The sequence below is a fragment of the Agelaius tricolor genome, unplaced genomic scaffold, assembly GCF_023055355.1.
Source record: "Agelaius tricolor isolate 1412-34295 unplaced genomic scaffold, bAgeTri1.0.p SCAF_9, whole genome shotgun sequence".
NCBI lineage: Eukaryota > Metazoa > Chordata > Aves > Passeriformes > Icteridae > Agelaius > Agelaius tricolor.
This window is the reverse complement of record NW_027269269.1, coordinates 22,623,964-22,636,892: the sequence shown is the minus strand read 5'-3', so window position 1 is coordinate 22,636,892 and position 12,929 is coordinate 22,623,964. Positions and strand designations below refer to the sequence as shown.

At 42.9% G+C, this 12,929-nt stretch overlaps 1 protein-coding gene across 1 annotated transcript in view; it reads right to left on the bottom strand.

Moving 5' to 3' along the window:
• Nucleotides 1-2,299: 2,299 nt before the first annotated feature.
• TBX15 (T-box transcription factor 15) overlaps nucleotides 2,300-12,929 on the bottom strand; it is an 89,403-nt gene continuing 78,773 nt past the window's right edge. Inside the window, exon 8 of the mRNA XM_071433221.1 lies at nucleotides 2,300-4,474. Within this exon, the coding sequence (XP_071289322.1) occupies nucleotides 3,690-4,474 (785 nt within the window). The 3' untranslated portion in view covers nucleotides 2,300-3,689. The remainder of the gene's footprint in view (nucleotides 4,475-12,929) is intronic.

Genomic DNA, 12,929 nt, shown 5'->3' with positions numbered 1-12,929 from the left:
CTTAACTGCCCAAAGCACTCAAATGTTCGTGGTAAAGTAGGGAAGGAAGGAAGGAGACAGGAACCACAGCACTGCTGCCTCTGCCACCCACACACACATGCTGTACAAATGAGCCATCAAAGGGCTCCTGGATCAGAGGGGACCATGCCAGGAGGGCTCCCAGGCCCTGTGGTCAGGGCAGTCACCCAAGGAAAGGGAGCCTGCCGGGGGTGGCTGCTGGGTGTTCTGCAACCCGGGCTGCCCACCAGGCCAGCTGGACATGGTTGATCTCACACCGATCCCAGTGCATCTCTCCCATTCTCCCCTGCTATCACCTGTCTCTGGGAAGCCCCAGTAAGAAGTGGCAAATGGCTCAGGGCCCTGTGGCCATACGTGGGTGGCAGGGGGAGAAGAGCCACTGCTGTACAGGAGACTCCTGTCACACCTGGGTCCACCTCAAATATAATGCTCATGTCGTTTTTCTGGGGTGGTGTCAAGGCCTTAAGCAGGTTATCTGCTCAGGGGAGTGTTACTATTGTGCACCTAAACAAGCACTAAATAAATAATTTCAACAAATTTGTCCCATTATTTCTGATACTGTCTCCCAAACACTGTTCTGGTTTCACTTTGCCCAGTGACTGCCAAGGAAAAAGTGAAATATTTTTTGCCCATTTCACTGTTACCTTGTTTTTAATCCTCATAAACTGTCAGTGCAACTTTCACACCAACAATTATTTGTGTACTTACAACTTTACATCTTGGAACAGGGAAGCCTCTCATATTTTTTTCCTATTTTTTTCAGTTTTGATGCTGACTATTCTGACCCTGCAGCAACAAAACACTAAGGAATAACTACTATCTAGATATCTAAGCTCTCTCATTTTATTTATGTGCCCCATAAGAGTTAAATAAATATGTCTATAAGTAGGGTCCATGAATGCTCACCCTGGGGTCAATATGCTTCATACTAAAAGGAATTTCAATTTGTACTAATGCAGTAAGATTTTCTGAAGAATATGCTAGGATCAGGGGAAAAAGTACTCAATAACATGAAGGATCACACTGCTAAAGAGTCTGGGTGACCATTCCAAAGCTCTTACCCATGGATTCCTACAAAAATGTGTGGAAACTTAGATACCAGTTCTTCACACTAATATTGGAGTTGTGCCCTGCATATGTGTTTTGCTTTTTTGAGCTATTGTTTCCAGTGATCATTTTTTATTCTTTTTGTTTTGTTTTGTTTAATCCAGATTAGACACATGTATTTCGATACAGACAATGATTTTGATTTTGTTGAGTCTCTTCTTCTAGCTGAAATACAGACTGACTCACAAAGAATTAAACTGATTAAATAAGAAAGAGCAATCTAATGCAAAGAGCCAGAAGAAAGAAATGCTGGTTCACACAACATACTATTAACCTGTAGAAATTGTTGCATAAAAATGGAATTAAACCCAAAAACAAAAATCAAAGCACAGTTTGAAGGGCATTTCTGAAAGATTCTGAAAGGATTTTAGAAAGGCTCTAAAACTCCCTGGTCAAGATTAAACCAATAATTCATTATTAGGGTAAACAAAAGACAACAAGGTGAAGGACAGATTGTCCCCATCCATAATCCCCCCTACCCTTTTCAGCAGCATCCAAGGCCAGACACAGTAAGAGGCAGAATACAGTCAGACAGACTAGCACAGAGCTGGGAATGGCATTGGTATATTTATCTTCCCTTGTAAAAACAAAAATAAAGAAATGCTTGCAGAATTGATCTTTAAAGGTCTTTCTACCTTTCTGGTACTTTTTCAGTTCAGAGGAAAAGAAGTTTATTGACACAAGGAAAGCTGTAAACTCTGCGGCCATAACTTACAGCCAGGTTTAAAGGGGCTTCAGCCTCCCACAGCTTTCAGTATTAATGTCTCAATCTCATATTAGAATTATAGTGCAAATAAAAAACTGACACATTCCCCCAAATTGCAATTTAAAATTATTTTTATATTATAAATAAACTATATTGCTATTTTTAAGTATCATTGACTGTACTGACTGTGAAAAATTGTTCTGAAGAGCTTCTTCAATAATCAAAATAATATTTTGAGACACTTGCTGTGAAGAAGACAACTTACAAACTCCAAGGACTAAATTTTTAAAATACTTGAGAAGACAGAATTTTTTATTTTTATTGCAATATTGCCTGGACTTCACAATTTGGCACCATATCTTCACCCCTTCTGTTGTGCAAACATATGTGGCAGTATTTTTAAAATGTCTGTCTCTAGAAAACCACTGAGGAAGCCTCACAGACAGAGAAGAACACAGAAGGAACAATTGCAAAGATTTATTTAGCGCTTTCTGTGCTTGGCACTTAGAAACAGAGTTCCGTGCATAGGGCAAATCTTTATACAGCTTTTTCTTCATACATATTTTACATACCATTTTTATTGCCCTCTTTTATATTCATAATATTGAATACCCCACTAGGCATATAAATACATTTATCTACAACACCTCACAACAACTCTCAATAATATCTGTATTCTGTTACTTGGTATTTGCATTTTCACACAACTTAAATGCATAGCTTGCACCAAGCTACAATTGTTTTCTTATTTTTAAAGGATTTGAAGAGAAAAAAAGGGAAAAAAAAAAAGAACAAGGGAAAAAAACAGAAAAGAAGATGTTAAAAGGCAATGATCTATTTGGTTAAACAGAGACCATGTGGCAGGTGGAAGGTTGGCAAATACTCAACCACACTGTTTCTGAAATGCTAATGGTTTTCTACGGCAACTCTCGCATGCAAGGTCAGCTGCACTCCTGTAGAACTCTCTTTTCTCATCACTCTTCCCCATGAGCTCAGTCTGGACAATTTCTTCCCAGTGGGATGAGTGCTATGGGAGACACACATTCCCCACAAAGGCTGTCATCCATTCCGTTTCGCTGCATTACTTCCAGTCAAGCCAACAGCAGCTGAGCCCCCTCCCCCCATTCACCTTTCCAAAGTTCCATCCCCACTTCTGTCTGAGGCTCATTTGTGAGCTAAAACTTTTCTCTCCTCTCTCTCCCACCTTCATCTGCAGGCTGGGTGCTGGTGAGCTCGACCTCCATAAAGAAACAGCCGGCTGGGCAGAGCCATGGTGAGAATGAGAAACCTCTTCAGAAGAAGCTCCAGCCCCACAGCGCCATTCCTGTCCTACAGTGGAAGGAAGACCCACAGGCCTCGCTGGTTTCAGAAATGGCCTGAGCCACTCTGGCAGTGAGGAACTGTCTGGGAAGGAGGAGGTCTTTAGAGCCTTGGCAGCGCAGCCTCAGAGGATGAAGCCCTGGGAGACTGCCCTTCTTCAGCACCTGGAGGAGACAGCACAGGGAATGGATCCCTCCACGCTGAAAGCTCACACTGCCTAAAGTTAATGCAAAAAACAGTAAATTCAGCTGCTTCTCTCCAGCTCCTCGCTAAAGTCATGCCCTCTTTTCTGCAATGTCCAGAAAAAGCAGATGCTGTGTGCCAGTCTGGAGGCCCTGGGCTACAACAAGCTGCGATGGCTGTCAGTCGAGGCTCTCCAGCAGGTTCTGGGGCACACGCCTAGATGGCTTATGTTCTTGTTTGTCGTTACAATACTAGTTCCACTATAAGTTTGAAGGCAAAAGAGTACTGGGATGGGTTCACCCCTGGGAAGGATGAAGGTCCGGCTGCCTTCGATGCCAAGGAGAGGCAAGGCTTGTTAGACCATGGGCACAGACATCTGTGAGGAGGAGCCCTGGACCGCTCCGTACTGCCTGTTGTCACAGGCGGCCGCTGTCTGCTGGTTGCTGGAGGGAGGGCTGATCATGTGCATCCCATGATCCATCCCTGTGGAAAGGTATTGCCTCTCTCCAAAGGCCCCACTGGAGGGGGAAGAGCAGAGTAAAGTGCTTTGGGAGGTGGTGAGTTTCTCTGGGCTTGCCGCCAGCCTGGGGGAAGCAGGGAAATTGTATCCATAGAGGTTGTAGGGGTTGTGCAGGGAGAAGGCATTGTAGGAGCTCTGCTGCATGTGGCCGCCACCAAACATGTGTGAAGAGGAGGAGGTGGAGGCAGGGTTGCCTGCTTGCATGACATACTGAAACTGGGAGCTGGGGAAAGATCCCAGCTGGCCACTGTACGCCTCCATCTTGCTGTTGCTGGGCAGGGAGGAAGGAGCCGGCATTCCTGAGATCAAGGAGGGAGTCCTCTGAGGCATGAAGGTTTCGGAGGGCTGCGAGGCAGAAGCGCTGCTGCTCTGCAGCCGGTTGTAGCCCCCGTCGCTCAGCCCTGGGTAGCTCTGCAGCGCTGCCATGTTGCTTCTGGCGCAAGGAGGATAATCAGACAGGTTGAGGTTGCAAAGCTGACTCTCCCGGCAGCCAACATTGAAAGTGTTGGGGGCCAGATGGAAGGCTGGAGGAGAGCAGGATGGAGAGAGAAGGTGAGAAGAAGCGGATGGTGATGGGGTCCCCGTGCTGGAGGTGGTCGGGGATGTTCCTGTGCTGCCTCCTGCAAAACAAAACACATGGGAGGATGTTCAGTACCCAGAACCACATCTGCAAAATGAGACAGCCTCATTGAAAAACAGCTTAGTTCAATAAAGAAGCAAGGGTGGTAAAATGGCCACTGAAAAACTCAGCATTTCTTGGCAAGGGCCCTCGCTTTATTAATAGCATCCCTCAGTCTTTCCTTCTGCTTTTTTGGTACAACTTTGTATTTCAACAGACATTTTATTCCCTTTTAAAATGGAAGAGGGAAGCAAGCCTGCCACAGAGTAACCCAAGGCATTGGGAAAAGCTGCGAGGAACGATGGCTCCATCAGTCAAGAGATCTGCCATTTCCAGGCATATTTATCTAGTTATCTTTAGGGGAAAAAAAAAAAAAGGTAATTTGGTAATTTCTGCTCTCTCCTGGTCTGCAGGAAGATCCCCAGTCAGTGAACTGTTTGGTCCCACTGCAAACACGCTTTATCATCTGCTTGGGGGATCGTGGTGGGAAGTGGCTGAAAGCATGTTGGACTTTGCACTATTCAGCATTTTTCAGCTGGCTCATGGTGCAGCAGCACTGATTCAAGCCAGAAGTAACACTAAAATGAAGGGACACCATTTCAAGCTATATCCTGCTCCACAGAGTGCAGAAAGGGGATGTGTCAGGATTTTAAATCATGTGCACAAAATTTAAAAGGGATTCCATATGTTGTACCACTGATGTTAACAAAATACTGATATACATGCGTGTCAGTAATATCAGCACGTTATACAATATTTATGCTACGAATGTTGGAATTGACCATTCTGCACAGCAGGGATGCTCACATGTTCTGACCTGGGAAAATAATACTGTGTAATACTACCAAGAATGGTAGCAAACTGAAAGTAAGTGTTATGAAAAAGAGATGGCACAATTTTGAGCTTAAGAAGTGATTATTTATAGGCAACATTCTGAATTGGAGGAAGCTTCCTTGAACAACCAGGAAAATTAGTTCTGTGCTTCAAAGAATTCAGTTTTCTGATGTGAAAACTTTTATTTTCATTTGGTTATTCTCTTTGTAAGAGATTCCCTTTCTGCATTAGTAAAGTGAAGACTCTTGAAAAAGGACCAAAGAAGTAGTGGTGAAAAAATTTGACCAGGGAATAAACAGACCCAGAGGAACTGGGAAGCAGCATTTCCAACAAGGTAGAAAATTACAGATGAGAGGCAAAGGGAATTGAAAAGACAGTGTTTGAATGGGCAGGTGAAATTTCACCAAGGCAGAGATTGCACACTGAGGATCAAAAATAAGGGAAAACTTTTTCTTGTATCATCTTACATGGAAAAAAATCCAGCAGGATTTTGAGACCAATCTAGGTCTGCTGCTGAAAAAAAAAAAAAAAAAAAAAGGAAGAATTTAATGCAGTGTTGCTTGATGAAAAGAGAATAGGTGATGCTAGGTGTTAAGAAAGATGTGTTCTCTGTCACAGTATATGATGGTGAGAATGAAGTGAGATTATATCTGACTCTTTCTGACACATCTAGGGTGAAATAGAATGAGGAGTGAAAACCTTGAGACAGTAATAATATTTGTGATTTTTTTAATTTTAATTTTTTTTAACCCAGATTCAGAAAAAATGAAGAAAAACAGCACTGGGTAAGCACAGCCTGAAGTGATTGCTGTTGACCCAGGCAACATTAACAAAAGGCGAATTTCTGTGTTGCCAAGTCAGAGTAGTCATTCCCATTACTAGCCATGGGGAGGAATGTTTACCAGTTATTGCTGAGCCACTGACTCCTTTTGTCATTCATTCCAAAGCATAAAAGAGAAGCATTGCATCAAGTCTCCATTAAAGTAAATGAGAGAAACTGAATTTTCAAATGCCACAATTTTCAAATGGACTCTGCTTTCACTTCTTAACAATACTGATATGCTCAAACTTGCTCACATATTTTAGCTCCAGAGTTCAAAGGTTTGTTGTGTAAGTTTCTAATTTAGCGTTTATTTTAAAGGCAACACCTTCCTGGTTCATTTAATGTCTCTGTCAGACAACCTTGGGCTATTTTGGCTGTGGTAAGTAAAGATGGCACCTCCTTCAGCCTTTGTCCCTATCTCTCTTTTACAGGTTGTCAATATGCAATAGGGTCAGCAGAAGGGAAGGTTGGCTTTTACACAAGTAGTTCTAGTCCAGCCTCTTTTAGTTGAAATTGCTGAAAAATGTGAGATTGAACACAACTACAGACACTATTTTTTGTTAGCCCTGCTGTAAAGAGCACCTCTAATAGGGAGAACAGGCAGACAGCTGAATCCATGTATCGTCTTCTAGTTATCCAAGACCAAAATACAGAGATCAAACAATCACAAAGCAAATACAGCACAAAGTGAGGTGTATTTAACCCACAGTAATCCTGCTTTTGACTCTTTACACCATTTATTTCATTAACAGACTGCAGAAAGTGACTCCCTTGCTTACAATGTCTGGAGAATAAGTGAAAATGCATATGTGTGCATGTATGAGTATTTAATGATCTGTTTGAAATAAAATATATAGATAAATTATTAAATACAATGTCTTGATTTCAGTCTTCCTTTGCCCCAGAGCTAAACTTTATCAACTCAGTAGGAGAAAAGTGCACACACCAGTTACCAGGGAGAGATGTCATATTAGGTACCACTGTAAAGAGCCAACCCTGAGTTCCCTTGCTAAACTGAACAACCAGAGTTACAACGCACAGGTTCAGACTGTGAATTCCTACCTATTCCTGAATTTTCCAAATCTGTTTGCTTACAAGAATTTTCTAACAAGCAAGTTCTTAACTTTGCCAAGCTTGTTTTGAAACTTTAAAGCTTTATGTTTTCTTCATTTTTTTCCTATTAATTCTAGGATTAATATTTGAAGCCTTGAGTTTTTAGCATGTTCACAGATATGGATATATCACTCTCTCACTTTCTCTAGAGGATATATCACAGCCTGTGACTTACATGGCTGTCAAAGATACTCAGAAGACAATCTAGAAAGAATATAGAAGTGAATCCTTCATCCTGCTTGGTGGAATAAGGATCCTTAAAATGTGAGAGGAGGGTACAGAGAGATCTGCTTGTATAATTTGCATTTAAATCGGGGGTCATTGGACTTTATTCATCTGCTGAGAAACTACAATCGAGTTGTACCCATAACTGAGGCTTTGGCTACACAGAGTAAGTTTTGCTTGTTAGCAGTTTCAAGGGTTTCTTAATGGTTCCAAAACTGAGAATTGCACATTTCGGTCACCTCTACATTGCGCATTTGGAGGTCACCTCCAAAGAAGGATTGAGTGATTCTGCTTTGAATAATCCCTATTTACAGGCAAACAGGAAAACCCTGAAGTAACAACACAGCAGTTAGGAAACAGAGTAAAAAAGATTTTTCTTTTTCTCTGTAACTTCAAAATGATGAGGAGGTAAGAGATCCATCAACGTGAGCAAGTACCAAACCTGACAAGTCTCTTTCAAGAATGCTTTGCTACCAATGCCAACCACAAGCACAGGACATGCCACACTTCTGCTGCAACAGAGCATAATGCAGAAGCAAGAAGTTCCTGATCATTTGCAGAGTAATCTTTACACCTTTAAGTGGAACAGGAAATAATACAAAGCAAGGCCTGTCTCAGGTCATTCTTTTCAGACCAGCTCCACTCCTCTCTGAAGGACATTTCTTAGCCACCTTTGCTGGCAGCCCCAAGTGTGGGCCATACACAACCTGGACTTTTGTGAAGTTATAACTTGGTCTATAGTTGTTACAAAGTCAGCCAAATACCCCTAGAGATGGCAGCAAGCCCAGTAAATATATCCACACCATACCATAGTCTTGGAAAAACAGATGTGTGTGTCATTTCAATGGAAGGCATGGATAGAAACCAATCTAGTTAAACTGATACACAAAACTATGTTAGGTCTGGTTTAAGTCAACTGAAACCACATTTAAGCAAGAATAAAATGAATCCCTCGATAGTTGCCCTCTGTTCCTTCTCTCTACCCACCATTTCCCCTGGAAATAATTGCCAACACCAAAAGTATTTACCAGCTATGTCACAGTATCTCTCACCTCCACACTTACCATGACTCCAGAGTGATTAATTACTATTTTGAGCAGCCCCTAGAAGATAATTTTTTGGCTCTGCAGGCATTGGTTCCACATATGTGCCTTTATTGAGCCACATTTGTATAACACAGAAGGCTCAGAATTTCAAAGGCCCCTCCTTTGTATCTGAACCCTGCCCCACATGGCAGGGGAAAGTGTCTGTCCTCACAGTGTCCTGCTATTCTGTCCAGGGTTTAGCCAAGCAATGCTGTCATCTCTGGGCATACAAGTGATAACTAAATTGACCTTATCAAAAGGACAGAAGCATTTTCAATGAGGGGAATTGGAGAATGATCAAGTGCAAGAGAAGTCAAAATTTGCAAACTGAGACTGAGAAGTAGGGAAAAAGAAGAATGAAATCATGGTGGAAGACAGGGAGACCATGTGGAAAGGGTGGGATGTAAAGGCAAACCTTCCTCTTCTTGACACTCTTGTGACACTGAATAGAAATGCTGTCTGTGCACCAGTGTCAGGTACATGCCCACAAGTCTTAGGGAAGAAATTTCAGCTTTTCCTTTGGGTATCAACAAGAGGTGCCATTAAAATACCACCTCAAATAGCTTATGACTGGCATTTCCTTCCTGTCACATGTCCATCTGTGAAACAGTAATGGTGCTGTCTTCCTGTATGTCCCAAATAAACCCTTGCTTTTGCTTTTATCTAGACTGAGCTTGTGTTGAGGACAATTTAAGGGCAAACTGCGGCCCAAATATACATAGTCCATAAGGTATGATGTGCCTTAAAATGAGGGGTTGGAATATTCTGGAAACATTCAGCGTGCCAGGGCATCTGAAATCCTACAGGGACCTCTTCCACAGAAGGCAGATCACGTAGAGAACTTCTAATACTGCAGTGTAGATGGAAAATGCATCTGCCAGCAGCCAGCATTTGCCAAAGGAGCTTTCTGGCAACAGCAAGATAGTGGGGAGAGCATCAGTGCCAAGGGAGTCTGAAGCAACTGTGCATGGAAAATTTTCTGGGATCTCTCTTACAAATGACACCATACTATTCACTTGACCCTCAATTTATCCCAACCTCCTTTATCTGAAAGGTGCATATAAATCAAACTTTGGACTCTGCTGCAGCATATTTTCCTTGGTAATGTTTCCAGGCGTTGGATGCTATCATCACCTACAGTGCCTCCATACAAACCTCTTGGTCCCTGAAGCCCTTGCTCAGTGCAGAGCTGCCTTCAGCACAACATACCTGAACAGGAGTGCCTGTGCAATGGTAGAGTCTCACCAGAGCTTTAAAGAAGTTTGGACAACTTGGTCACAGCCTGCAGCTCTCAGCATGGCTGGTCTCACACAGGGGTGACCTGTTATTCACTGTCACATTGCAAACAGATGTGGCTGCACGTCCTCAGAGTTTGTGCTTTACTTTCTGACAAGGATGGGAACAGCAAGGTGGTTTGTCTTGAGATTTTATGTTTTGATGGGTCAGGCAGCACAAAGCTATTCTTTGAATGCAAGAGCTTTGCCCACTCCCACCTACAAGATGGTTTAGCTTGTGGCCAGACATGAACCACAGGGTCAGCATGGTCAGCCCATGGCCTGCAGGCTGTGCTGAGCCCACAGGACACTGTCCAGCCCACAGCCTCAGCCAGGCCATCTCCTTCCACCTCCATATGTGAACAGGACCTGATGCTTGGATTGATAGGTGCATAACCTCACCTGGAGGAGCCACAGACCCTCTTCTGACACTGCCCAAGATGTTGGCATCTTCATCATATGATAGGCATGTATCCAAGCACCTGGGGGTGCAGAAAAAAGGGACTGTGGCCGCCAGTCATTCACCTGGCTCACAACTCTCCTCCTGGCACTTAACTTGGGCAAATAAGTCCTCCTGAGAGGTAGTTTATATTCACTTGGGCACAGAGCCATGCTAATGCAACTCTCCATCTTTCCAAATGGAGCTGGCCAGGAGCTGGCATGTGTCTGGCCAGCAAGGAGCACAGAGGAGCCTGCCCATGCAGATGTACTCCAAGTCATTTCTGAAAGGTCTGGTTTTTGTGAGGACTCTACAGTCTTGAATACATATATACAGGGTCTTTCTAAAACACAGGAAAGAGCAACTCTTACCAGTGTTTTGCAGTGTCCTATCCTCAGACACAACAGTAAATAAATGTAATGGCATGTATGCAGGAAAACAAATTTGAACAGAAAGGTAAATCCTACTACCATTGTGTGCACTTCCACACACATGCACACTAAGTATGGCATATGAAATTCACTCTCTGCCTTCCAAGTCACTTCACCTTTGGTCGCAGAAGAAAAATTGAAATTTTTAATTGCCCAAGGATGGGAATCTGAGGGAGTTATGAGGTCAGGAGGGAGGGTTTGTGCAGATTGCCAGGCGGTCTGACAGATAGATTATGAGGCCAGAGTGTGCCACTGTAACCATCTGATCTCATGTCCTTTTGGAACCAGGCGTAGCACAAACCTGGATCCATTTCTGCTTCAAGCAGCACATGCCTCAGTCCTGCTTGATGCCTTCAGACATCTAAATGCCACAATATCAGGTGTCACTCCTGCTCTCACCTATCATGGCAACTTTTTCTTTGCAAGTATAACTGGCAGCCCAAGGTCTCTGCTCCCAATCCTAGCTTTCCAAAATTCAAACCTAAAACCTCCAGAAGGACTGAGACATTCTTCATCACCATAACTACCCCTCTGAGTTCCCTCACCACCTTGGAAAACTAAATGGCTTTGATGCCTGTTCCTTGTCTTCTCACCAAGAAAGGGCAGGGCCACCTGGTCTGTGACATGCTGGACTCTCTCTTCACTCCTTCCCTATTTTTAGGAATGAAAACTTCCCACTTTCATGGGAATGAGAGCCATTTCTGTCTTCAGAGAGTGTAGCTGCCTTTTTTCTCTCTAGAGCCCTTGGCCAATTATCAAATTATGAATCCGCTGGTAAAATCTTTAAAAGGCCCAAATGAGACTCGACTCCTATTGCATGCCAAGTTGCTGGGTTGTAGAGGAAACATAAAGAGTGCTTTGTAGTTCTTTGGGATACAGCTCACAGAGCACATAAAAAAAAGAAGATAATTACAGCAATAGATTTAAGGGGGAAAGTATGTACTGTATGGCACAAAAGTGAGGAATGAAAGGAAATTTTGGTTAAGGTTAGCAAATTATAGAGAAGGACTTTTTAAATAAGTTTGCCTCAAATTACAAGAATCATTGGAATTAATGGTAGATCTAGAACAATTCAGAATAATACTTTACTTCCCCTTACATCTTACAAATTTCTTCTAGGCAGAGTGAGCAGTCAGAAAGCTTTATCTCTAACTTGCCTCAGTCATCCTCCAAGAAAAAAAATATTTTCAAGATCTAATGGTAAAAACCGACCTTCTTGTCTAATGTGGACAAAGAGTATGATTCAGGAGATGTGATTTTCATTCCCATCCATATCCAGAGCACCAAGACAGCTGAGGAAAAACATTGAAGTACTGCGGCGAGTTCAAGGAACATGTAATTTTTTATTAATAAGAAAATTATGTGCTACTCTTAGGAAACCATTCAAATCTTCAAAGTATCATTGCCCACCTCTAGTCATTCATGTGAAATCTGAACACCACTCAGCAGATAACAAAGAGATAGGCTTCAGTCACTGGAACTCAGGGTAAACACCTCTCTGGAGTAACAGAGCGCTTCAGGCCCCTTTCAGATCATTGGGAAGTGGCACAGGCTTTGACTTCCAGCTTCCTGTGTCCCATCTGGGAGAGCATTTTAATTTCCAGTGATGCACCAAAAATGTTCCTTCTCTTAAGAAAAACGATCTGCAGCTCAACCTAGAAGAAGCTGGAACAGTGTTTTCCCTGGTGCTTTGTTTAAATGAGGCAATCTACGAGCCATTGCAAGTATGTAGCAGAAACCAGCGCTTGATCCCAATAACTCTGGCAACAAATGCTCTGTTTCCAATCTCCTCTTCAAGGTCAAAAGAATCAAGCAGATAATTGGGTCCACACCCAGCTATCTGACCTCTGCCAATAGCCTCGACTGTTCACAATTGCTTTTGAAAGGGAAGCAGAATCCAGATTATCCTGGTGGCGTTGCTGACAGAACTGATGACTGCCTTTGGGAGACGAGGGACCAATCAGATGAATTTGTAGGTGGTTCAACCTCCCTTGGCATAAACAGCTCCACTCTTTTGGGAGACATTATTTTTGGGGTCTAGGATCTCAGATAAAGCCAAAAGGATCTTAACAGTTATATACTTCTTTCTACCTCCAGGCACCTGTGATGCCTTCAGATGAAGTTCTGGAGGGCTCATTCTTCCTTCCACTTGACACTAGTACACACTTGTGTATTCAGGATTTTGTTTTCATATGGGTGCAATCAGGGCAGCTCTCTGAGCACCACCCCTAT